This window comes from Natrix helvetica (assembly GCF_964273705.1).
Source record: "Natrix helvetica genome assembly, chromosome: 4".
Classification (NCBI taxonomy): domain Eukaryota; kingdom Metazoa; phylum Chordata; class Lepidosauria; order Squamata; family Natricidae; genus Natrix; species Natrix helvetica.
The window spans coordinates 133,216,744-133,240,162 of NC_138550.1; the positions used below are offsets into that span (position 1 = coordinate 133,216,744).

A 23,419-nucleotide genomic window follows, 5' to 3' on the forward strand; every position below is an offset into this window, starting at 1 on the left:
CCAGAAGTAAACTGGTTTTCAGCAAAATGTCATGAATTGTGATCAAGTGACTGCAAGACAATGCAAGCAGCCAGAATGCTGTCATATGAACCACAGATATCAGAACAAGGTTGTAAGTATCTTTTGGAGTAACATTGCATGTTATGTGGCATGTAGTAACATTGTCGCTAAGCAATCAATCATAAGTTGAGAATTCTTCGTATTATCTGAAGTACAGGTCAGAGCCCAATGCCACAATTGTGTTGAAGGACAGAGGTAGAATTATCTATATATCATTTGTTGATGAAAATTCTCAGTCATCCATATACAAGTTATCTGGAAGTTGAATTATGGCAAGTAAACATCTTTTCTTTTTGGTTTTAAACATCTCACTGCTTATCAGCTTATAAGACTGAGAAAGTTGATGGATGTTTCAAACCAAAAAGAAAAGAAATCCACTTACCATATTCAAATTTCCAGACATATGTCATTTGGTTCCTAAACAATTGTTCCTTATTCAGAACAATCTGAAAAACACATTCATATTTTGAATACTATTTCCTCAATGTGGAAGGAAAACATTTATTATATTGGGTATCTGCAGGTAGTATGCCCCATCAGTTTATATGGAATATATTGATTCCAAATTGGTAATAGCTCAGTTGCTGGAATTTTTGTTAAATCTATCCCATTTATCTCAGCAAATCTCTTTCAAGATAACTCTGGAACAATTGGGCTTGGGAAAGAATCTATGGTTTTAAGCAGCTGCCAAAGAGCCTGACACCACATATGCAAACAGACAATACGTAACTGGATACATATTGTATTGTATTGTACATCTGTTGATCATCACAGAACAAGCCTTAAACTTGGTAATTAGAAATTTCATTAGGCACTTAAATTATACCAATAAAACCTCAGACGGCACAGTAAAAACATCATTCCTACAGACTTTTTACATGGCCAGTTTTATGGCCTAAAGAGCAGTTAGTCAGGACTGGACTAAAAATGTTCATCATGGCCTTTTAAAAAAGGACTGCAAGAGCAAATGATCATAAATCCTAAGGAAAACATTTAAAAATAATAGTAGGCAAAAGTCCTATTCTGCAAAATTAAAACATTTTTACTTGAGAATAATAAGTAAAGGTATTATCTCTAATAATAAAATATATTGCCATTAAAGCAAGATGCAACAACATCTTGGTTACAGAAAAGCATCTAATATTCTATCCCATTCTTTTTAGCAAGCAAGTGTGCACCAAATGGCATAACATATAAAATAGTGATATATAGTTGACTTGAAAACTGTACTTGTTAGTTTTCTCATTAAATTGAAATAAAGTTCTATTTGAGATACCACAAAGTTCTCTTCTGAACTTGTTAGTTCAGTAATTTTATTCATTATAGTCAGTCCCTGCTTAATCACTGCTTGTTTAGCAACTGTTCAAGTAATGGCAGCACTGAATTAACAATAATTACAACTGGTCCTTGAAGGTATGGTTGTCACAGCATCACTGTGATCAAATGATCAAAATTCAGGCACTTGGAAGCCCACGTGCACTTTCAACTGCAAGGGCATTTCAATACACACGCACACACACACCACTGCCATCGCCAACTGTCTTCTTCCTCTGCTGCTGGCCCAGAATCCAGATACTGGGTGAGCATGCAGCTGGTGGCTGTATGCACTGAGCCTGACATGGTGGCAGAGTTTCATTTGCTATAGGGAACTTGTCGGCCTGGCCTGGAAGGAGTCCCTGGGACAGGATGGTGAAGTACAGCACTCTCGATCACCAGGTGGAGGGAAGGAGGTGGCTCCCCAGGTGAAAGTAGAAACTGTGCCTGAGGTATTATTCAGTGCGGCAGTAGAACTGGAGGAAAGGGAGGAAAGATATCTTTCCAGGGGTGAAATGCAGGCTCTGCAGCTCACATTGGAAGTGCTCCTGGAGACCCAGCCTGCAGGGGTTTAGCAAGAGTGGAGGCAAGCCCAGCACCCAAAAAACCTACCTGCAGGCCCTCTGCTCACTCTTAGCCAGCTTTCCTTTTGTAAAGCCTTGTGAAGAGCCAGCAGACTCCAATACATTGAAGCCAGTAGGATAGTTCTCCAAGGGCACTTTCAGCAAAGATCAGTTGGGGGCAGTGCGGTAGGTGGCAGAGTGTAAGAAAGCAAAAAAAGTCAGATATGGGAACAGGGAGAGACAGGTGTGCCGGGGAGTTGAAGTGAAGGCAAACACAGATCAGGAGAAGCATGAAGTCCTAGCCTAACAACAGCGTGGGCTTGGCCTGACAACAAAAACTGGAACTACTGGAACTGCCATTACTAAGTGGTGCAATCATCTTTCACCTAACAACCATTTCCAATAGTGACAGAAATTCCAGTCCCAATTAGGGTCATTAAGTGGGGACTACCTGGAAGAGAATTGAGAGGAAAATGTTACTAAAGATAAATATGATAGGAAATTGGGTGGGACGGCTAATAATCTAGAAGATAGGAATAAAATGTAAAGTTAAATTAAGGAAACAGATTGAAACTATCAAAGAAAAATGCCAAGTTGTTCATTTGGGTAACAGAAATAAAGTGCACAGATATATAATGTGAGATCTTTCTTATTAACTGGACCTGTAAAAAAAGATGATGGAATAATACTTGATCGCAAATGGAGTATGAGTCAGCAGTATAATATGGCTGAGAAAAAGAGAAATGCAAATTTGGACTGCATCATCAAAACAATTTCCAACTCTCCAAGTTATACATGGATTACAAATCATAAGTGCCATATGCAATCCTGGTAGCATACTTTAAAAATAATTCGGAGACACTGGAGTAAATTCAGAGAATAATGGGAATGATCAGGAGACTAGATGCATACAGCTAGAGAAAAGAAAAGAAGACAGATTAAAGGAAGTGAGTGTTTTAGCCTTGAGAACACTGAAAGAACTCTAATACCTGAAAAAATGTTATACAGAGTCCCAAAAGCACTTTCCCAAAAGGCAATTGGACTTTCACAGTGTCTTGCTTCTCATCCAAAAAACTTCTTCAAAACTGAAAAAGTTTCTTGGAAGAGAGGTGAAATGTTTTCAAAGGGGAAAAAAAAGTCCAGTTACTTTTGAAAAAAGCACCTTCAAGACAACCATGACCTGGATGATTGAGAATCTCCATAGACATGTTATATGAAGAGATCAACCAAATTCTGTTTCTATACCATATGCAGAACATGAAATAAAGGATTTAATTTAAAGAAAAACAGATTCCAACTGAAACTCAGAAAAAGTTTCTTAGCATTTCAAATAGTATTTCAATTACTTAAAGTACTGGTAGGTTTTCCTTCGCCCAATTGTATTCAAGTTCAAGGTTTGTTTTTAAAAAAACAACTCATGGGAATGCTTTGTTTTTTATTGACTGTTGATTCAGTTTTCATGAAACTGTAAAACATGAAGATTGGAACAGCATACAGATTAAAATGAGTATTTAAGTAATGGGAATGAGGGAGAGTACATAATCTATACCCTTTCTACATTCTAAACAAAGTCAATATCTTTCCTCTAACATGAAAAAATGAAGCTAGCCTGAAGGTATAAGCTAACTGGTTTTGTAAGATTTATATCTCAACCCATACATGTAGGAAGAGTTATGCAGCTTAATTCTATAAATGTGCTTGTTACCTTTTATTAAATTGTCATAATGATTTGTATACTCAATAAATGTATATACAAATGTACTATGTGCATTCATTTTTACATTTCTAGTAATCATTATTATTTGATTTTTCTCCCTAGGCAAAAATATAACACTTTATTTTTACATATCACTTAGGAAAGTCAGCCTAGTAATTTTTTTACAATTTTAACATAGTATTTTTTTATTTGATTTATATCCTGCATTTTATTGAGGAGCTTAAGTTGGGAGATATAGTACTTCTTCCTATTTTTCTCTATAATAATACTCTTTGAGGGAGTTAGAGGTCAGCATCCAGTGGTGGTCCATGAGAAAATTTTGGTGGTCCACGGCACACCCGGGTGGAGGAGCTGCCCCGGGATGACCAATGGGCCAGTCCTGTGACTAGAGCTCTGAAATATGGAACCGGCCAGGCAACTCATGGTGGGGCTGGAAATCTCTGTCATAGAGGGAGGTACATGAAGCTTGCAACTTTGCAGGAGGTGCAATGTGCAAGGACTAGCACAGCCCTTGCTGGCTGGAACGAGATAATGGTGCTGTTGTGGCAAGGAAGGGATGTGTGGCACAGGCGGGCCGAAGCAACGGGTGTCGGCAATCTGTGGCTCTTTCGTACCCCTACTGTGGCTTCCTGTCGACTGAAACCACCACTGGCTGGCCCGGTCCTCGCCCTCCTCTCCCACTCACTCCTAGCCTGGCCTGAGAAGGGTGGGGGATAGAGATTTGCTCCATATTCCAGAGGGGGAGCGAAACTTCATCTGTTGCTGGATCTCGCAGGCATTTCTTCCAGCCCTTGTTGGTATTGTGTGACTGGGAGAAGCGTGACTTCCTCTCTGCCCCAAGACACTGTCTGGCCCGTGAAATGAGAGAGAGAGAGAGATGAGAGAAAAGAGGTGAGAGATGAGAGAAAAGAGATGAGAGCAAGAAAAGAAAGAGAGATAAGATGAGATGAGAGAGAGATGAAAGAAAAGAGAGATGAGAGAAAAGAGAGAGAGAGAAAAAGCGAGATGAGAGATCCCGATGTTTTGTTTTCTGTGGGAAACGGGTCCAAATGGCTCTTTGAGTGTTTACGGTTGCAGAAACAGGAGGCAAAGCTAAGTGCCTGAAAGACCCCATCCCGTCACTGGGAGTCCAGGTGCTTCAGCGAGTGGTATGCTGGATTCATATTAGTGGTCCGCAGGATTTCAAATTATGAATTTGGTGGTCCCTGATCTAGAGTGAGAATGAGTGGCCCAGAGCCTCTCAGTAAACCTTTGAGACTGAAGGTGGGTCAGAACTTCAAGTGTTTTTAGCTACAACTTTAAGTACTTCTTGGATTAATCTTGCTTCCATTACTTGCTTTTATTTAGTTAACTAACAAGGCTAGCATTGGAAGAAAAACAGGCAAAAGCCAAAGAGCACAAAATATCTATTGTTGAAAATTAGGATATTATACTAATGATAAGAATCTAATGAAAGTCAAGATGATCCATCCTACAAACTGGAGGAAGAATTTTTCCTTTTTGATCTCAGTACAAATAAGGATTGCCCAACAGAAAAATATACACAAATGCTTTACTATATTTATTATTCCTTCACTTCATTATCCAATTTTAAGGAAGAATCATAGTGGTATTCCTTCTTAACAATCTGGAAATAAGACAACTTTTTAGGATGCTTATGTCTACTTCTTGTCATATATACATAAAAAACAATGCAATTGCACCACAGCTTGGGGTTATAAACCAGTCACAATACAAAAAAATCTTATTCTCGTGAAATCCCTCTCTCTCTCATCTTTCTAAGGAGGAAAAAGAATGGTATGGCAAAGGAGAGAAATCACCCCCCCCCCTTTGCAAAGCAGAGAGATTGTTTAGAAAACTAAAACCAAAAAAGAAAGAAAAAGATCTCAGCAAGAAACTTGACAAAAAAATTTTAACAAGAGCTAGTAGAAGTGACAAAAGCAGTATTACATTTGCAAAACTACCAAAGATGGAAACAACACGGAAAAACAAGAAAAGACTCCAAGTCAGGAAGAAGTCCCAACCTTCAATTATGATGCCAAAAATATCAATGGACAGATAATAATTGTCTCAAATAAGATTACAGATGGAAGGAGTGTACTGAAAATTTGTACATATATCATCATCCGCGATACTTTAGAAGATATTCCATTTACAAGAATATCCAACAGATTGAAAGAGATCTGTCAAGTAACTAATCAAAGAAAGAATACTTAACAGAATGTTCGACAACTGCTTAATTTCTTTAATGCTAGCAAAATAATTCTTAGGACCATCCAATGAAGATTAGAGCTCTGCAAAGAAAGAGAGATGCCAGATATTCAGCATGTTTTATAAAAGTCTGAAAATCAAATACATTACTGCTAATGTATGCTGGATATTTGAGAAAGCCTAAAAATCTAATAAGTGTTTAATTGACCATAGAAGGCCTTCACTTCTTTCAAGCTGTGTCAAGCTGTGAATGCCCTTAAGAAAATGAGGATCTCATAGTATCTGTCCTCACATAAAACCTATGCAAGAGGTCATGGTCTGGGGAGAATATGGCAAAATATTTTAGGTCAGCAAAGGGATGAGGAAAAGGCTGTGTACTTTCTCTTATTTATTAACCTATGTAGTGAATATATATTGAGAAAGGATAAATTGGAATTAGATGATTTTTTTGTTAAAACTGGATGAAAAACTTTCAATTACCTACATTATGCTGATAATACTCTCAGCTGCAAATTTAAGTAAGATCTAGTAGAAAATGATTAATCTTACAGTGCTAATCTGCAATTTAGTAATGAAAATCTAAAAGCATGGTAAAAAAAATTGTACTATTATATGTAATAAAGATCAAAGTGATACAGCAACCAGATTTAGAACTGACAACCAAATGGTAGATAATTTCTGCCTTTCCAAATCAACTATTCACCATAAAGGAATGCAAAGGCTCTCACAAGAACCAATTTTAACTGACATGTTAATGCCATCAATACCTTGTTTCGGCAGGATCTCACCTGCCATCTTCAAGCTGTGGGCTTAAAATGTGATCGGAGCTGCCGTCTTTCTGTAAGTCTTGGTGGGAGGGGATGGGGTGCTGGCTTTGTTTCAGTAAGTGGAATGATTGGTTGTGTGGTTGTATCATGATTGGTAAATTGTGCTGATTGGTGCAGGCTGTTTGTGCATTGTTGTTTTGTATTCTAACGGCTTGGGTGGTGGGTGGTGTTCGTTTGTTGGCTAGGGCTGGTTTCCAGATGTTTGGTAGATGTCTGGAAACCAGCCCTAGCCAACAAACGAACACCACCCACCACCCAAGCCGTTAAAATACAAAACAACAATGCACACACAGCCTGCACCAATCAGCACCAATCTACCAATCATGATACAACCACACAACCAATCATCCCACTTACTGAAACAAAGCCAGCACCCCATCCCCTCCCACCAAGACTTACAGAAAGACGGCAGCTCCGATCACATTTTAAGCCCACAGCTTGAAGATGGCAGGTGAGATCCTGCCGAAACGTTGCAAAGACAATCTCAACCTTACACGGGAAAAGACCCAAATACAACAAAACCAGCATACCTACACCCGTGAAAATCTACGAAAACATATATATATAAAGTATTTAATATGTAAGCAACAAAAACATCAATTGTCTGGTCTAGGTCTAATTTCATAGTCTTAAATAATTATATATAAACTGGTCAACACACTGGGTTCCACTATTTTTATATAAGAAGTGAAACCCAGTGTGCATTAGCTATTTTATGTGTCTCAAAAGTATAACACAATGAAAGGAAATGATAAATATCCACATTTATAGAGATATCTATAAAACATTTCAATAAATACCTTCTTTGGGCCAGAAGCCTTAAGTAGAGATATGTAGATATGATTTCCTTTAGAAGTGCAAGTAAGATTTAAATCCATATTTAATAAATATTAGTTTCGTATTTCCTTCCATAGTGACATAAATAAATAGGTAAGACAAGAAACACTAATCCTCCCAAACAACACATTTTTAAAAAACCATCTCTGTATGCTACAATAGAATGCCTTCTTCCATCACTGCCTCCTTTTCTGATGTTATGCATTTTCCTTACACAACAGCCTCTCAAATCAGGTATCAAATGATGCCAGGGTATCACTGTCCCTTGTTTTTCCATCATCTTCTTGTCTTCAGCTTCCTTCTCTTCCCCCCTCCTCCCCTGCTGCCCGTCACCTGCTCCCTTCCCAGGCGGCCTTGTTCTTCCAGGTCAACTCTTTACACACCTTCCCTTGCCTATTCATGCAGGGTGTGTTTATGAGCGAGGGAGGAGGTTAAAAAGAAAGAAAAGAAAGCAAGCCATGTCAAGGCAACCGATTATATTTCGCCGTCGACGCAACGGAGGGAGGGGAAAAGAGGCGGATGGTTAATGGATAATTAATATTCTTCCTGTTCACGCTCCCAAGGTTCTTTCCCAAGACGAGTACAAAACACGCACGAACAACCCACAGGGGTTCCCCCCCCCCCGCCAGCCTGCCTCCCATCCCCGTATCCACCTCGAGAGTGACTCGCCGCATTGCTAGATCACAAAGGCCTGGCCTCACGTATCTAGAGGGCCACGGCAGCTCCTCCTCTCCCTTCCCGGCTCCGGATCCAGGCGAAAAGTGACCGCGGCGCATCTCTGTCGCCCCACTCCGCGCACACAGCCCTCTCACCCTAAACGACCCTCTCTCTCTCTCACACACACACACACAGCCCCACCTCCGTCGCCTTTTCTTTCTCAGGCCGGCCTCTCCCTACAATGACAGCCGCCCTATTTGATTCTAAGGCCCAGCCTGCCCGCCGCAGGTACCCGGTTCTCCCCCCTCCCCACTTTTCTTCGCTCCCCCTCCCCGTAGTCTCCCCTTCCTATTTACCTAAAGCCACCTCGCAAGCTTTGCGCAGCTGGGAATGGTGCGCCTTCTTCACCTCCTTGTCGGCCAGGATCTTCTCCAAAGCCCGTGTCAGGAACATATTCTTCGTCTTCTTCCCCTCATACATGAGGGCGCGCTGAAAGTGAGGGGAAAGGGGAGGATGAGCGGGGGTGACTCTCAGGGCTGCGCCGGCTGAGACCCGAAGAGACTTCCCGGGGAAAGTGTCTTCTCTCCCCTCCTCGGAGGAACCGAAACCGGCTCTGACCCAGGCGGCTACCGCAGCCCCTGCTCGACGCTGAGGAGGAGGGACGAATTGGCTCTCCCAAGAACGCAGCGCTGCCCGTTTGCCTCAGCCTCCATTAGAAGCAGCGGCAGAAGCGAGAGCGGCAGCAGCAGCGGCGGCGGCGGCGGCGGCCAAAGCAGCAGCCTCCCGTCCTCGCCATGTTGGAAGGAAACGACGTCAAGGACGGAGCCGAGTGGTTTACAGAGGAGGAAGAGGCAGCGGCGTCGAGGTTGCCACAGCCGCTGTTGCTTCAAGGCCGGGAAAAGAGGGCGCAGCCGCAAAGGAGGGGAGGGAGGGAGCAAATAGCGGCGCTGCCAGTCGCGCAAGGTAGAGAAGGGGAGCAGGGACTGGCTGGTGGCCGCGCGCAACAGGTGCGGGGAGGGCGGGGCCTGGGATTCCTCTTCAGAGAGAAGGGACGGAGGAAGGGATTGCAGGCCTTCCCGCTCGCCTCCCGCCTTCTCCCGCCATATTTGATTTCTCTGAAGGACTCCGTCGCCCTGGCCGGCTTCTCTCCGGCGACTGAGAAAGCGGTTGGAGCTTCAGTTTCTTGGCTCCTATTCGGCCCTATTCGCCCCACGATGGGAAAGAATTTACCGGCGTCTGGGACTCGGAATCGACTCGACCAGGCTGGGGTTTTTCCTCATTGATTTGGGCTGTAAAATGAATATAGCGAAGCTGGGGGGAAATTGTGTTTTTGTGACCAAGTGCTTCCTTCGAGGAACGGCTACGGAGCTGGTTTGTAGTTTATATGTCTGGCGGACTGTACACCGATGCCTTTAATACTTGCATTCCCTTTTTAATGTTTTGAATCCTTATTCTCAAGTATGTGTGGGTAAATTCACGCAGAAGGGTGTGTGGGCATCTTTAGTATTAACAGATTGATTAAACTGTGGACTATTATGCTGGTCTTCAAATGCAACGTTGTGTATTAAACATGTAAAGTTTTTCGAGCTAGTTTAGTTTTGTATTATAGAAAGACAAACAGTGATAGAATTCTATATCCTGTAGTAACACAACGACTTGAATGTTTAAAGTCTTTCCGCCTACCTCAGCAGCTTTGCGAACAAAGAGTGAAAGAGATTTTTTTTTTGCTAAATTGTGCTTACCTAGAAGAAAAAGTTTGGGAATAGGCTAGGTAACAATTTTGCAACGATCAGCTTTTCTTGCTGAATCCTATTTATCCTTTGAAAACTTAAATAGATTCTTATTCTAAAGTTATTCATATGGCAGGATGGACATGGAATATGATATGATTGTTTTCTAACGTTTGCTCTAGCTTGGAACTGATATCTGAAGTAGGAAGCATATTTTCAGTACAATGCCTCCTTAGTTCAGTTTTAGTTTAAATACCTGCTGGATGATAATGAGAACTATTCTTTGCCTGAAACAAGGAAAAGCTGACGTCATTTGAAGTGGACGGTATCGGGATAGATGATATAACTGCTTTTGTCTGTGCTATATGTATATTATATATAAAGAAATTACTTTGACTTTTCCCCTACATTGCATTTGTACCTATTGCTTCTGATAAGATTATCAACTATCATTGATGTAGTTGCAGGATATGGTTATTCAACATGAATCAGTGTGCAGAATTTTTTTGAGATAATCCAAACATCTGGCTGAATATCCAATTTTGTCCAGCCAGGCTCTTCTAATATTAAGTTTTCCTCTTCCCTTGGAAACCAACTGTAGAGCAGAAGCCGGCATTATATGGATTTTTGTACCATTCCTAATTTATTTACAATATGATCAAACCAAGCAACTCACAAAAAAGAAAAATAGATATGAAATTTCAAACTAAAGTTAATAGGCTGCCAAAACATGGCAGAAATTGAATAAAAAGGACACTTGGGATATAGCAAGATATTTATGAAATCTTAACTTTCCCTAAATGGAAGATAGCATATTTTAAAGCCAAACACATCTTACCAAATACGGTGAAACCCCATTAACCAAACATGCCCATGTGATTGAATTCATTTCTCACTTATTATGTTGTAAATTCTACAGGGATGCTGTATGTGCTTATATTTTGCTGCTAATATGGAAATGCTCAGAAAGGCTAGGCAATTTTTATGTGAATCTTCTAGCAGATTCAGAGCACTTTAAAATTTGTGCTGAAGCCAAATTCTGTGTTGCCACAATAAAAATAGGGCATAACTGGTCACATAAAAAGTTTTGTTTTAATCACTTCAGGTTTAATACATATTAGCTATTTACTTGCCTCATAGATTATAATATTTTAGATATACACTTGCACTGGTAACCAACTCACTATTATAATGTAAGTTACATATTTATGTAGAAATCTCTTCTATTTTATCTTATCAATTTGAGTTTGTTGTTTGGTATATTTTTACATTTTGCTGATCTTTGAATAAACAGTATGTCAGTTCATTTGCACATGCAAGTTATTAGCTAATTGATTGTGTGCTATTGGAACATATATGCAGAGCACACCGAATTAAACAAAAATCATTCTAAACTATTCATAAATTAAGTTGCAATAGCTATAGAATAAGGCTATTCTCTGAGGCAGAAGGATAATTAAATAAATGGAAAGAAAGTATAAATACTGCTTTTGAAAAGTACTTTGGAGTTTCTTTTTAAAGATGAACTAATTAAGAAATTATATATTTAACCAGCCTTCTTACCTTTTGGAAATTATCTTCATCTCATATTGCTCATAAATAAATATGATTGTGTTTATTGGTAAAACCTGTCTTCCAAATGTTAATTTATCAATTGACATTCAACTGCCTTCGCTCGAAAAGGTGGGATACATTCAATGATTTATCTGCCTTAAAAATAGCTCATCAGCACAGGATATGTTTTATGACATTTTATATTAAGTCATTTTATAATCAAAAAATTTATAAAATTTGCCACAAAAGCCTTGGATTGCAGATTTTGGACAAATTTTGTAAGTTAGTCCATTTGAGGTTCCTTGGTTCAAACATTGTTGCCGTATGATGCACCATTTTGACAGTTAAAATTTATTGGAACAGGATATTTAGTATTATGTAGATAGCTTTTGGTTGTATTCATATAACACGGTTAATCTATCTGATTTATTTTCTGGTTTGTCCATTAGATAGAACCATAAACTAACCAGGCATTCAAACAACAGCTGAAACACAAAATCTAATCACAGTTAATATTAACCAAGTTTAATGTATTTATGCATATATATCTGGTACATTTTTTTCTAATCCAGGATTAAATTGGCACAGCTAACAGAATAGTTCACCATAGTAGATAGATATAATTTCTAAAAGGGCACACCAGAAGAAAGATACAGTTTGCTCACTATTTTAAAATCCAGCCTATTTCTTTCAGCTGTGAGATTTGCAAATCATTCCATCATGCTGTAATCCAACTCATGATTTATTCGGTTTGCCGCACCATCTGTATTTCCAAAAGGCATTTAGTATAAAACTAGAGCTCATCCAAAAATTAAAAAAATTCAACAATCACTTTCCTCATCTTACCAATCTAGAGTTTTCACACAGAATTTATTTATATGCAGTATTCAGATGTACTTCCCTTCCTCTTCTAATAGAAATAGCAAAAAAAATATGAAAAATAAAAAATAAAGGCAGCGAGTGGCAATAGTTGTACTGGGAAGGAAAAAAGAAAAGGGGAAAATAGTAAGATAGAAATTATGAAGGGTGAAGATAGCTAGACAAGGGGGGGGGGGGAGCCCAGCATTACAAAAGGGATTAATTTGCCAAGTGAGGAGTTTTCTAAGCAACAGTCTTCAGTGGCAGCTATATTTTCAGAGAACTTTAACTGAAAAATTCTCTAATATCAACCTCAGTAAATACCGTGTTTCCCCCAAAATAAGACAGGGTCTTATTTTCTTTTGCCCCCCAAAATAAGTGCTTGGCCTTATTTTCGGGGAGGTATTATTTTTGAGGTGCAGGAGGCGGTAGCGTGGTCATTTCATGGCTGCTGCTGTGTTGCACATCACTGGACCTGCCACTCTTTGTGGCGGCCATTAGCATGACAGAAGGGGCGCGAGGACGGGTTGCGGGAGCAGCCGTTAGATATGGGTGTGTGGGGAACATGGGGCTATTCTCCCTCCCCCCCTGGCCTTGCCTCCTCACCTTGTATTGTTTGTGGGTCAAGCAACCAGAGGAAACAGCAGAGGCCGGCTGCACAGGTGTTTAAATATTTCAAGGGAGGGCTTATTTTGGGGGGAGGGCTTATTTTAGCACCTGAACTCAAAAGCCCAATTGGGCTTATTATCCAGGGAGGTCTTATTTCGGGGAAACAGGGTATTATCAGCCAAAATGCCAAGATAGGAAGTAGTCCCAATTTTTATATTTATTTTTAGCTATATGCAAACATAAATATAGTGGTCAATTAGTAACAGTCATCTATAAATGGAAAGCTGATTGTTGTTGAGTTTGAAGGTTCTAGCACAGAAGTGAAGTTATATACTCACTCATTGATCAAATCAACCCTGACTATCAACAGATTAATAGCACACCTTTATATCTAAATTTGAACAATATTTTTACAGCTGCATATGTACCAGTTTTAAAAAGATTAAACCTACCTGATGCAGAATGCCAAAATACACATTTACTATATGCGGTGTTCTTTATACACTCAATTTACCTTCAGCATAGCATCTATGTTGCTATTTTATGTCTATGGAGATTCTCAATCATGTAGGACTAGGTCATAGTTGTCTTAAAGGTACTTTTCCAAAAGACGATTGGATTTTCTTGGTTAATTCCTTGAAAACATTTCACTTCTTACCCAAGAGGCTTCTTCTGTCTAAGTGAATGGTAGGGAATGGAAAGATTTATATTTCTGGTCATTACCACGCTGGTTTGTCATTAGCTCTCTGAGAGTCCTTGAGGCCACTTGGGGGTTGATCTGTATGCTCAGTCACCTGAATCAGAGTACAAATAGGTGTGGAAACTTCTTGGGACTCCAGTCTCATCCAAGAAGTGAAAAATTTCAAGGAATCAACCAAGAAAGTCCAGTTGCCTTTTGGAAAAGCACCTTTGGGATTTTAGAAGGTATTTATTAAATTTATATAGCCCTCCATTATTGTATATATTTATTATAAGATATTCAGTACTTGCACACTATAGAAATACTATATTCAGAAAGTGGTACATGATTGAAACCCAGCCAGACTGACAAGGATGCCTTACTTTCTTCCATCACTTGGTATCTTGCAGGGAGATTGGTTACGATTTCTGCAGCTATACAGTGACATGCTGCAAATGACCAAAAGTTTACACTTTTTCAATACATGTGATCTGCGAAACCAATTGATTCTTATTCATATACTTATATAATAGCTGTTTCTGTCCTGGTTTCAGAGGTTGAAATTGCCTTCTCTGCTTTGGCTGTTATTTACTTATTTTCCATTTCACTGTGCCTGGGGAAATGCAATACTTATTGGGTGAGTTGACCCTTTGATTACATCTTACACTATCCATTTTCTACACTGAATAAATTGACCATACTGACATTTCCAAGGTGATAGCAATAAAGGTTATTCAATCTCTAGCTATGAAGGGGATTTCTAAAATATAATTTAAATGAAACAGGCTCCCTGGAGTTCAAAGCACAATAGTAAAAATAAATGCTATTATTCCTCTACAATTGGAACATGAAAAAATAAGAGTATATAATGAATGCAGTAGGTATGATAGAACATTATTCCATCCGGATGTTTCCAATCTTGAAGTTAATTTTGGAATTTGGTCTTTGGTGACATTCATACAGGAATATACTGTATCCTCTATTCTCGGCATATTCCTCCCAGGAAGTTAATACACAGGTCTTGCCAATGTTTTTTGCTGCATGGTGTATTTTATTCCAATGTTAATAAACATGATCCTAACTCTGGCAGTAAAATAGCTTTATTATTGCAAAAGGTTTAGCTTAGGTTATAGATATCAGAGCTATGACTAACTTTCAGTGGTTCAAAATTCAATATTTTGAGCAAATTATGATTCTTCTTTGGGCTAAGCTGAGATCCATATATAAATTCACGTATAAATTAGGCAGATAATTTATTTGAACAAAGATTTCACATGATTTATCCTTTTTCTTGCTAGACATGAATTTGAATAAAGCCTTGGTGCTTCTTTTTCTTTTTACTTTTTCTCATTTCCACCTTTCATAATTTCATCAATAATCATTTAGATACACTCAAGGATTTCTGCCTTCATATGTCCTGATAACACATATGCATGGCCTAGAATATGTATCAAACATATGAATATCTCATATGTAGAAAAAGTCATTTCTTTTTTCAATGGGTTCCCCTAGTGGAAAATGCTATATTCTATATTTGAGTGACTTCATGCTGTATTCTTAAGAACAATTAAAAAATTAAAACTTGGCTGCAATGCTTAAATGACACTTTTTAAGGAGGTGCATGGTTATATTTTTAACAGCCAGCATGGTCTCTATACAGGTTGGCTTGATTAGGTTCTCAGGCAATAAAAATCCAAAATGACCTGTATCACGCAATTCAAAGGCAAATGAATAGTGGATTCCAGTTTTATAGGCCCAATCCATTGAACTCCCAGAACTTACATCTGGAAAAAAAGAAAAGCAATGTTTGGTTTAGGAAACTATTTGTTAATACATGTATCTACAACATTTGATGGGTGATCTCAGTTTCCCAATCTTCTGCAAAGATAAGATAGGCAGCCTATAAATTTTATAAATAAATAAAATAAAAGCCCCTCACGTAGTGGGGTAACTGCACTGAAAAGAGCAAGGCTAACGACTTCTTAATTATGGTTTGTTGCATGGTCAGCTAGATATTCAGCCTGGATTTAGCCTTTTCATCCACCACCAATGGAATAGGGAGGTGTGTATGTTTGAGGGTAATAAATTATTTGTATTATTATGGTTCATTGCATAGTCAGCAGAATATTCAGACTGGGTTTAACATTTTTATCTACTTATCAAGTCCTTTCCAAGGACCTGAGATAGGCAGATATTGATTTTGGTGTTAGAGGTTACAGAATGTAAGCTGTTCTGAGTAAAAACTGACTCTTGCAATTGACAGATGGTGAATTTGTCAATGCTGAAGGTATTCAAATGGTGTCCAGTTGTTTTGGGATTGCACCCAAGGTGCTTATTACTATTGATACTACCTTTGCTTTATTTTGCCACAGTCTATTTGCAGGTCTTTGTATATTATTATCTTCTTTCTCTTCTATTCTGCTGTCTCCTGGTACTGCCATATTCACTATCCAGACATTTTTGTCTTTCTTATTGACAATTGTTAAGTTTTGGGAGGTTATGTGGCAGGTGTCTGTTGGTTTAAATTCCAAAGACTGGTTAGAATGCAGTACTGAATGCTACTTCTGCTGACTGCTGGCGGCCTGTAATTTGGCAGATCGAATCTCACCAGGCTCAAGGTGAAATATATATATGGAATATATATGGAATTATGTGAGCCTTAGTCATATATATTGCATAAAACAGCAATGCTCAATTTGTGGATGACGGGGAAAAGATTTTCCCCAAACATTGAATATACGAGCTGCAATTCTATACCAATTACTTGTTTATCTTCCCAGCATTAACCTGTACCTCCTTACATATTGGTACAAAAAGCTAGAAGCATAACTACTCATAGTTCAGAAGTAATTTATAGTTGGTATTTATTTATTAAATTTATATGCTGCCCAACTCCTCAAAAACAACTCTGAACAACTTACAAACATTAAAACTGGTATCGTGTTTCCCTGAAAATAAGACAGGGTCTTATTGTATTTGACCCCCAAAATAAGTGCTTGCCCTTATTTTCAGGGAGGTCTTATTATTTTTGAGGTGCAGGAGGCGGCAAGCGTGGTCACCCCATGGCTACTGCTGTGTTATAATAATTTCGGGGAGGGCCTATTTTAGCCCATGCGCTCAAAAGCCCAATTGGACTTATTATCCGGGGAGGGGTTATTTTCAGGGAAATGGGGTACTATAGTATTATGTTCTTCATTTAATAAAATTTTAGATTTTAAAAACTTTTCTCTATTACAGTATCATCAACAAAATTTATTTTTAAAAAAATCCAATTTGTCAGAGACACTCACACAAAGTTCTGGAAGCAGGACCGTATCGATACCTTATTCCATAAACAGACTGCAAGGCATTTACAGCATTAACAGCTGCAGATTCCTAGAAGATGACAAAGAAAAAAGAAAAATCACCCCCATGCATATTAATTATATTCTTCATAATGAATTATATAGGACAAAGATTACCCATTTTTTAATTTTATCCTTCACAACTTATTGCATCTTGTGCCCTCTACTGCTACCTTTGTTACCATAAATTAATTTTTTTCATGAATATCCTTGCTTAAAGCTATACCTTTCTGGTTATATGCATATCATTCATTATGAAGATCTTTATATGAGAATATTACTTCAACATCAGCCTAATAGAAGTATTGGAGAGGCCATCTCATGCCCTACTGTCATGTATAAAGAAGCAACTAGATCCGAATCAGACTTGTGGTATTTCTCTGTGTCATATATGTGGATATATGCATAATTTTGTATTTATTTATTTTGTCATGTTTATATAGTGTATATTGCAGGTGGAGACCCTTTGAGAGCTGTATGCAACAAAATTTCATTTTAATGTATGCCAATTAGTGTACATTCAAAGTGACAATAAAGTTATTCTAAGTGCAAGTCTAAGCTTTTCTATCTCCCCTTTTAGATTACATTAAGATGACTGCCCCACACTACCAAGGGCATTCAATTAATTAGACTAAAGGGGAAACTGGCTGCTTGTTTTAAGATTCCAGTTCACTTTTAAATGTTATATTCTAACCAAGTTTAACAAGAGTACCATTTTCCCTATGAGAACAACAGGTTTAGGGTGTTATCGCATGCAATAATTTATTTTCAAAATATTGTATACACTTTAGCAATCAATCAATCAATCAATCAAGCCTGAGAAACAGCTCCTCTGTTTTTTTTCCTGTGGTGCCATGAAGATATACATACAGTATATAGATAAAGTTATGTATAGGAACTCTTTGGATAGTTTCTTGTGCCAAACACTAGAACTGGAAACAATATGAAAGCCAGTTTGGTCTAGTGGTTAAGGCACCAGTCTACAAACAGGAAGACTGTGAGTTCAAATCCCATTTTAATTATGAAAGCCACCTACTGGTAGGTGACCTTGAACTAGTCACTCTCAGCCTAACTCACCTCAAAGTGTTGTTGATGTGGCGAAAATAGTAAGAAGAAAAAGTATTAGATGTATTCGCCGCATAAAAATAATAAAGGGATACAAACAAACATGGTATTCCAGGATGCAAGTCTTTTAACATGCAGGTTTATTACAAACAAACAAACAATGAAGTATTTATGAAAGAAATCCAGTGACTGCTATATATCAAATCCAAACCTTATTTGTAGTGAATTTCAGAGCCAAGTGTTTCCATCTTTTTTCTCCTGTAAATGCAGTACATTTGGTTTGAAAAGCCTCTTTAGACCATAGAGATGCTCGCTACCTGTCCTTTGTTATTATATTTTTCAGGCTATTTATTTCTGAGTTGTCTAAACTAGCTTTTATACTTCAGTTTTGATTTTGGTTATGAACATTATTTTACTAGAGTTTAATGTATTTACAATAGACTATACTTAAAAATGAGAAAATAGAATTGTTTAAAAGCAAAGGATTTGCAGAGAAATAACGGTATGTTACAGAATTTACTTTTTAAAATTTTATTTTATTTTATATATCAAATTTATGTAACTGCCCATCTCAAGGGGAAATTACTCTGGGCAGCATGTGAAATAGTTAAAATTATAAGCTGCTAGACGGTAATTTTTACAGCATGATGCTCTAATTATGCAATATATGTTACTTAAAATAACGTGAAAATATATATGCTGGCTTTTATATTTAAAAAAATCACTAGAAATATGCAAAGACTGTACAAGGGCAAAATGATGATTTACTTTGTAACTGGTTGTACCACCCATTAAACAGTCTTCTAACGTGTTTCCCCAAAAATAAGACAGGGTCTTATTTCCCCCCCAAAAAAATAAGGCCTTATTTTCAGGGAGGTCTTATTATTTTTGAGGTGCAGGAGGCAGCGAGTGTGGTCACCTCATGGCTGCTGCTGTGTTGCAATATTTTTGGGAGGGCTTATTTTAGCGCATGCGCTCAAAAGCCCAATTGGGCTTATTATCCAGGGGGAGGAGGTGTCTTATTTTCAGGGAAACAGGGTACTTCTTAGTATTGATCTAAGAAGATGCTCACATTTGCTTCCCTTTAAAAACTAAAAAATATTGCATCATATGCTAAAATTAATTAGGAAGAAGCAATATCATTAATGTTTCATAATATTTATATTTATAAGCTTTGAACACTTATTTGAATATGAATTCCTGTCAAAAAGATTCTTAATTCTGTTCATTTTAGAGGGAATTTATCTGTTTTAAGACTAGTAACTTTATGTGCATATTATGCTCCATTTAATATTTATACATTGTCACGTGAAGGCTCATAGTTTTGAAATATGCTGACAAATGCATATAAAATATAAATCTTAACATTTTCTATTCATGATAATCGATTTATTTTGTATAACTTTTTCTCCTAAATCATTCAGTGTGTAGCACTGTTACACTGTAATTACTGTTATGAAGTAATTATTAAAATTGTTCTTTTGTTACTGTTTTTAGAAGCGAAGTTATTTTTTCTACATTTGAACCACTGGGTATGTTAAAATGCTAATAATGTTAACATTTGTTAACGGTAACATAATGGTAATGGTAATGTTAAAAAATCTTTTCCTAATGTTCATAAAACAATGTGACAGCAAACAAATGGATACAAGATATAATTGGGTGAATACACATAATTAGGGTAAATACACACTTTGTTACAATATTCTGTTGGGTAAATTTCATTGGCTCAGTTGCCATACAAATAACCCATATGGAATGTTTGGGAAATCTGAGTAATATTTGCATATTCCCTAGTAAGAAAAATCAAATACTATACAATTTCTTAGTTAAATATGTGAAACCAATCTCTACATCAGTGTCTAATCACAATGCATTTGTTCAATTCTCATTTATTCCAATGATCTCTTAACTCAAAAATCAAAAAGATTTCCCAGCCTGCCCAACTATATCTTAAAATGCAGCCCCTCACACCTTCTCTGAAAAAAAAATCATTGAATTCAGTTCATATAACCAAAGATCAATGAATAAAAAACTGCAGCAATAACCTGTAACTATAGCAACTACATTGCTACCCTGTTTCTCATCTCTGTTTTCCCCTTCCTCGATTTCCTTTTTACTGAATTATAAACTCAGGGCAAAAATATGGGTTCTTAAACTTTATAAAGTACAATATGCTGATATAGCTATATAAACAATTAGGGGGACTAAAAATGTAGCTATAATGGGAAGTGAAGTAGCACATGATATTTTTTTAAAAGTAGCTTTGACTATGCTGCAGGGAAACACTTTTGTTCTCAAGAAGATATATATTCTAGGCTTCCAAATGGAAATTTGCCTGCAGTTCCACATCTGTGGGATGAGAAGTGCACTAAAAATTACTGACCTAAATGCAAAATTCAGTTTTAATTTGGACAGATTCCTTCAGTGGTTATATGAGCTGAGCTGAAAAGAGCTCAGCAGTTGTTCTGAATCCCAGGTCTTTGTAAAAGGGGAATTGGGAGCTATGCAGCTTTGGGCTTCACAGTGTGATACGGATACTGTATAGCAAAAACAAAAACTTGTTTTTCAGTTTTGACTGTCACTGTTTTTATTTTGATGGAACAGCTTTTTGTGCTATATTTAACAACAAGAATAACTTTAATATTGCATGGCCTTAGAAATACCTTTGCTGCTGATTCTTTGCCAGACACTTATCTCAAATGTTACTGTATATACAAATTGGCAACAAACTCTAATAGCATCCTTTTTAAAATTGTAGTACACAGATAACTTCACATATTGGGCTAAGCAATGATTTATTTTAACCATAGCTTACTGAATTGGCTTACAGTCACAATGACTGCATTGATATGGCACATTAAAGCTCAAACCAAAGTTGCTATATCATAAGGTAATACACTGTGTGTCATAGATCAGGGTATCTTACATGACTGTAGCAATTGAATGAAAACTTCTCAATAACTAAAAACTGAAATAAACAAAAGAATATGTCTGTACTAGATAACATGTACACTGAGAGTTGTATATCCCTTTCTCCAGTTCCAAGACCTAAATAATTTAACACATTAATTCAGAGAGTGACTGGTAGCACAATTCTGTGTTGTAAGCTGGATAGAAGCCTGTTTGTCTTCAACTCACAAATTATTAAAGAATCCTCTCCTTGCTAGATGATAATGTCCATAGAAAAGCTTTAGTCTCCTGGCCAACATCGACATAAGATAAATCTGAGGACCTTGTGAAATTGGTCCCAAAGGAATCAATAGAAAGAAAATTTCTTTATGATCTTGCTTTGCTATTCAATGCAGGTTGCTCCATACTGTATATAAATTGAAACTGTATTTTGTTGACTTCCCTGTATAAGTGCATTGTCAGTTAGGGATTTCTTATTTATGCAAATGTTCTCAATATTTGATTGTGACTTATTCTCTATTATCATGTTCCTTCTGTCTGCCCAAAGGCTTAGAGTAACAAGCTCTTGTGACTTTTTTTTTAATGTTTGAGCTTTGCTTTCCTGCTGCAGGCTGCATATGCATAGTGAGGTACTGTTTAGTTCCTGCAGAGTAGTACATTTTAAAAATGTTGGTATATATAAGGATTGCATTGGTTCGCCCATTGTTCTGATGAGATCCATCTCTGGAAAGGGAATTTTCTGTTGATTTTGTAAAGAAGGTGAAAACAGTTTACACACTGAGAAGGTGGTCTTGTGTCAAGCCATGGAAAGTCTTGAAATGGGAATCAGAATGTTGTTTTCTTACCCTTTTTTTCCTTACTCCATACAAATTATGGGAGATCCCAACTATATAGTTCTCCATGCTTGAAAGAACATTTAAGAAATACATTGCTTCTTCCAATTTCACAATTGAAAAGGAGATCAAAGGATCATAGTGGCTATGAGTAAATTCTTATAATATGTGCTTTTTCTCCATCAGGAAAGAGTCAGAATTATGGATGTTTGTGTATTTGTGTGAGTATACTGTGTATGTGTGTATTTATTAATAATACAAATAAAATAGTACAAATTTGCAAGATACACTTCCTTTCTGCAGGGTATCTCCTTACATGTTTTAGAATGATCCAGTTGCTTCTGTGTGGAAAATCTTTTATACAGCCCAATGAACACTGTATGGTAGGCATAATGCACACATATGGGCCATAACATATTGGCTATTATACAGAATAAGATTCCTTTTTCTCCTTCACTTTATTCCTCTCACTGTAATACTGCAGATTTACAATGATTGAGCTTACATATCATGTTAAGCCATTATTTTTAAGTAAGACACAATATGGCTTACTATACAATAAGCTAAAATCAGTTTATCGACCATGATACAGTAATTGGATTTTGGTGTCTTGTATTGCAACCAAAATCAATCCAACCATATACAGTATTGACATAAAGCAATGTGTGAACTAACCATTATATGTCAATGCCATTGCCATTAAAATACATTCACTTGTCCTGTCTCCCTGAAATATGATTTGATTTTTCAAAACCACTATCCCTTAAATCATTATGGAAGGTATTTGTCGGAAAAATTAGTAAATAATACAGTCATTTGAAAAACCTAATTTTCAATATTTTTGGCTCAGCTAAAAATAGCTGAGTTTTCCCTCTCCTCCACACCAACTCTGTTCCCTTATTTTGGATAGGACAACATATATTTGAATTCTTATGACGTTTCTAATTATTCATTTGAAAAGGAGTGGGACTCAGAAGCACATTTTCCTCACTAAAACAAAAAGCATAATTGGCATGCAAACATGCAGAATTCTTTGAATTCTATACTTACCACACAACTAAAATTTGGAATAGCTGCAAACTTGTAAGAGTATGGATACAATAGCATTTGGGCATACGCATGAAAGGACAAATAGGCTTTCATCTGAGTCTGGTGTTTGCGAAGAAAATGAGCAACAGCCTTCACTTCTGGTTCAGATTCAGGGAATGGACCACAGTATGTGTCATCACAGGGATGAAGGGAAGCACCTTCATCTGTAGGTTAGTAGGAAAGAAATGATGATCCCCCAAAAGTTAAACCTAACAAAACATGGTCATAGCACACACACATACAATACCAGACGGAGGTTCTGTCTTTTGAATATATTAAGGAATTAAAATAATCCATCTTGGACCAATGACAATGGACATAATCCCAATACTACAGAAAATATTTTGATTCCAGGGTGGCAAGTTTTGATAATAATGATGACAGGATAAGGCAGAATAACAATTTCATAGGAATAGAGATTTTAATCTTTTTTTGTCTGAAATTTAAAAGGCTTTTAAAGATGAATTAGTTGTACTATAGCACAACACATTTATTTTTCTTATTTTTCTACCAAAAAGAAGTGGAAACTTACTTTCCTCTTATTTAGTTTATTGCTTAA

At 37.3% G+C, this 23,419-nt stretch overlaps 2 protein-coding genes across 2 annotated transcripts in view; both read right to left on the reverse strand.

Moving 5' to 3' along the window:
* Window positions 1–11,535, reverse strand: part of ARFGEF1 (ARF guanine nucleotide exchange factor 1) — a 67,434-nt gene extending 55,899 nt beyond the window's left edge. The window contains exon 1 of the mRNA XM_081951727.1: window positions 8,543–11,535. Within this exon, the coding sequence (XP_081807853.1) occupies window positions 8,543–8,666 (124 nt within the window). The 5' untranslated portion in view covers window positions 8,667–11,535. The remainder of the gene's footprint in view (window positions 1–8,542) is intronic.
* Window positions 11,536–14,949: 3,414 nt separating this feature from the next.
* Window positions 14,950–23,419, reverse strand: part of CPA6 (carboxypeptidase A6) — a gene marked incomplete at its 5' end in the record, with an annotated part of 30,206 nt that continues 21,736 nt past the window's right edge. The window contains 3 exons of the mRNA XM_081952423.1: window positions 14,950–15,400; window positions 16,907–16,991; window positions 22,822–23,024. Of these exons, the coding sequence (XP_081808549.1) occupies window positions 15,192–15,400; window positions 16,907–16,991; window positions 22,822–23,024 (497 nt within the window). The 3' untranslated portion in view covers window positions 14,950–15,191. The remainder of the gene's footprint in view (window positions 15,401–16,906; window positions 16,992–22,821; window positions 23,025–23,419) is intronic.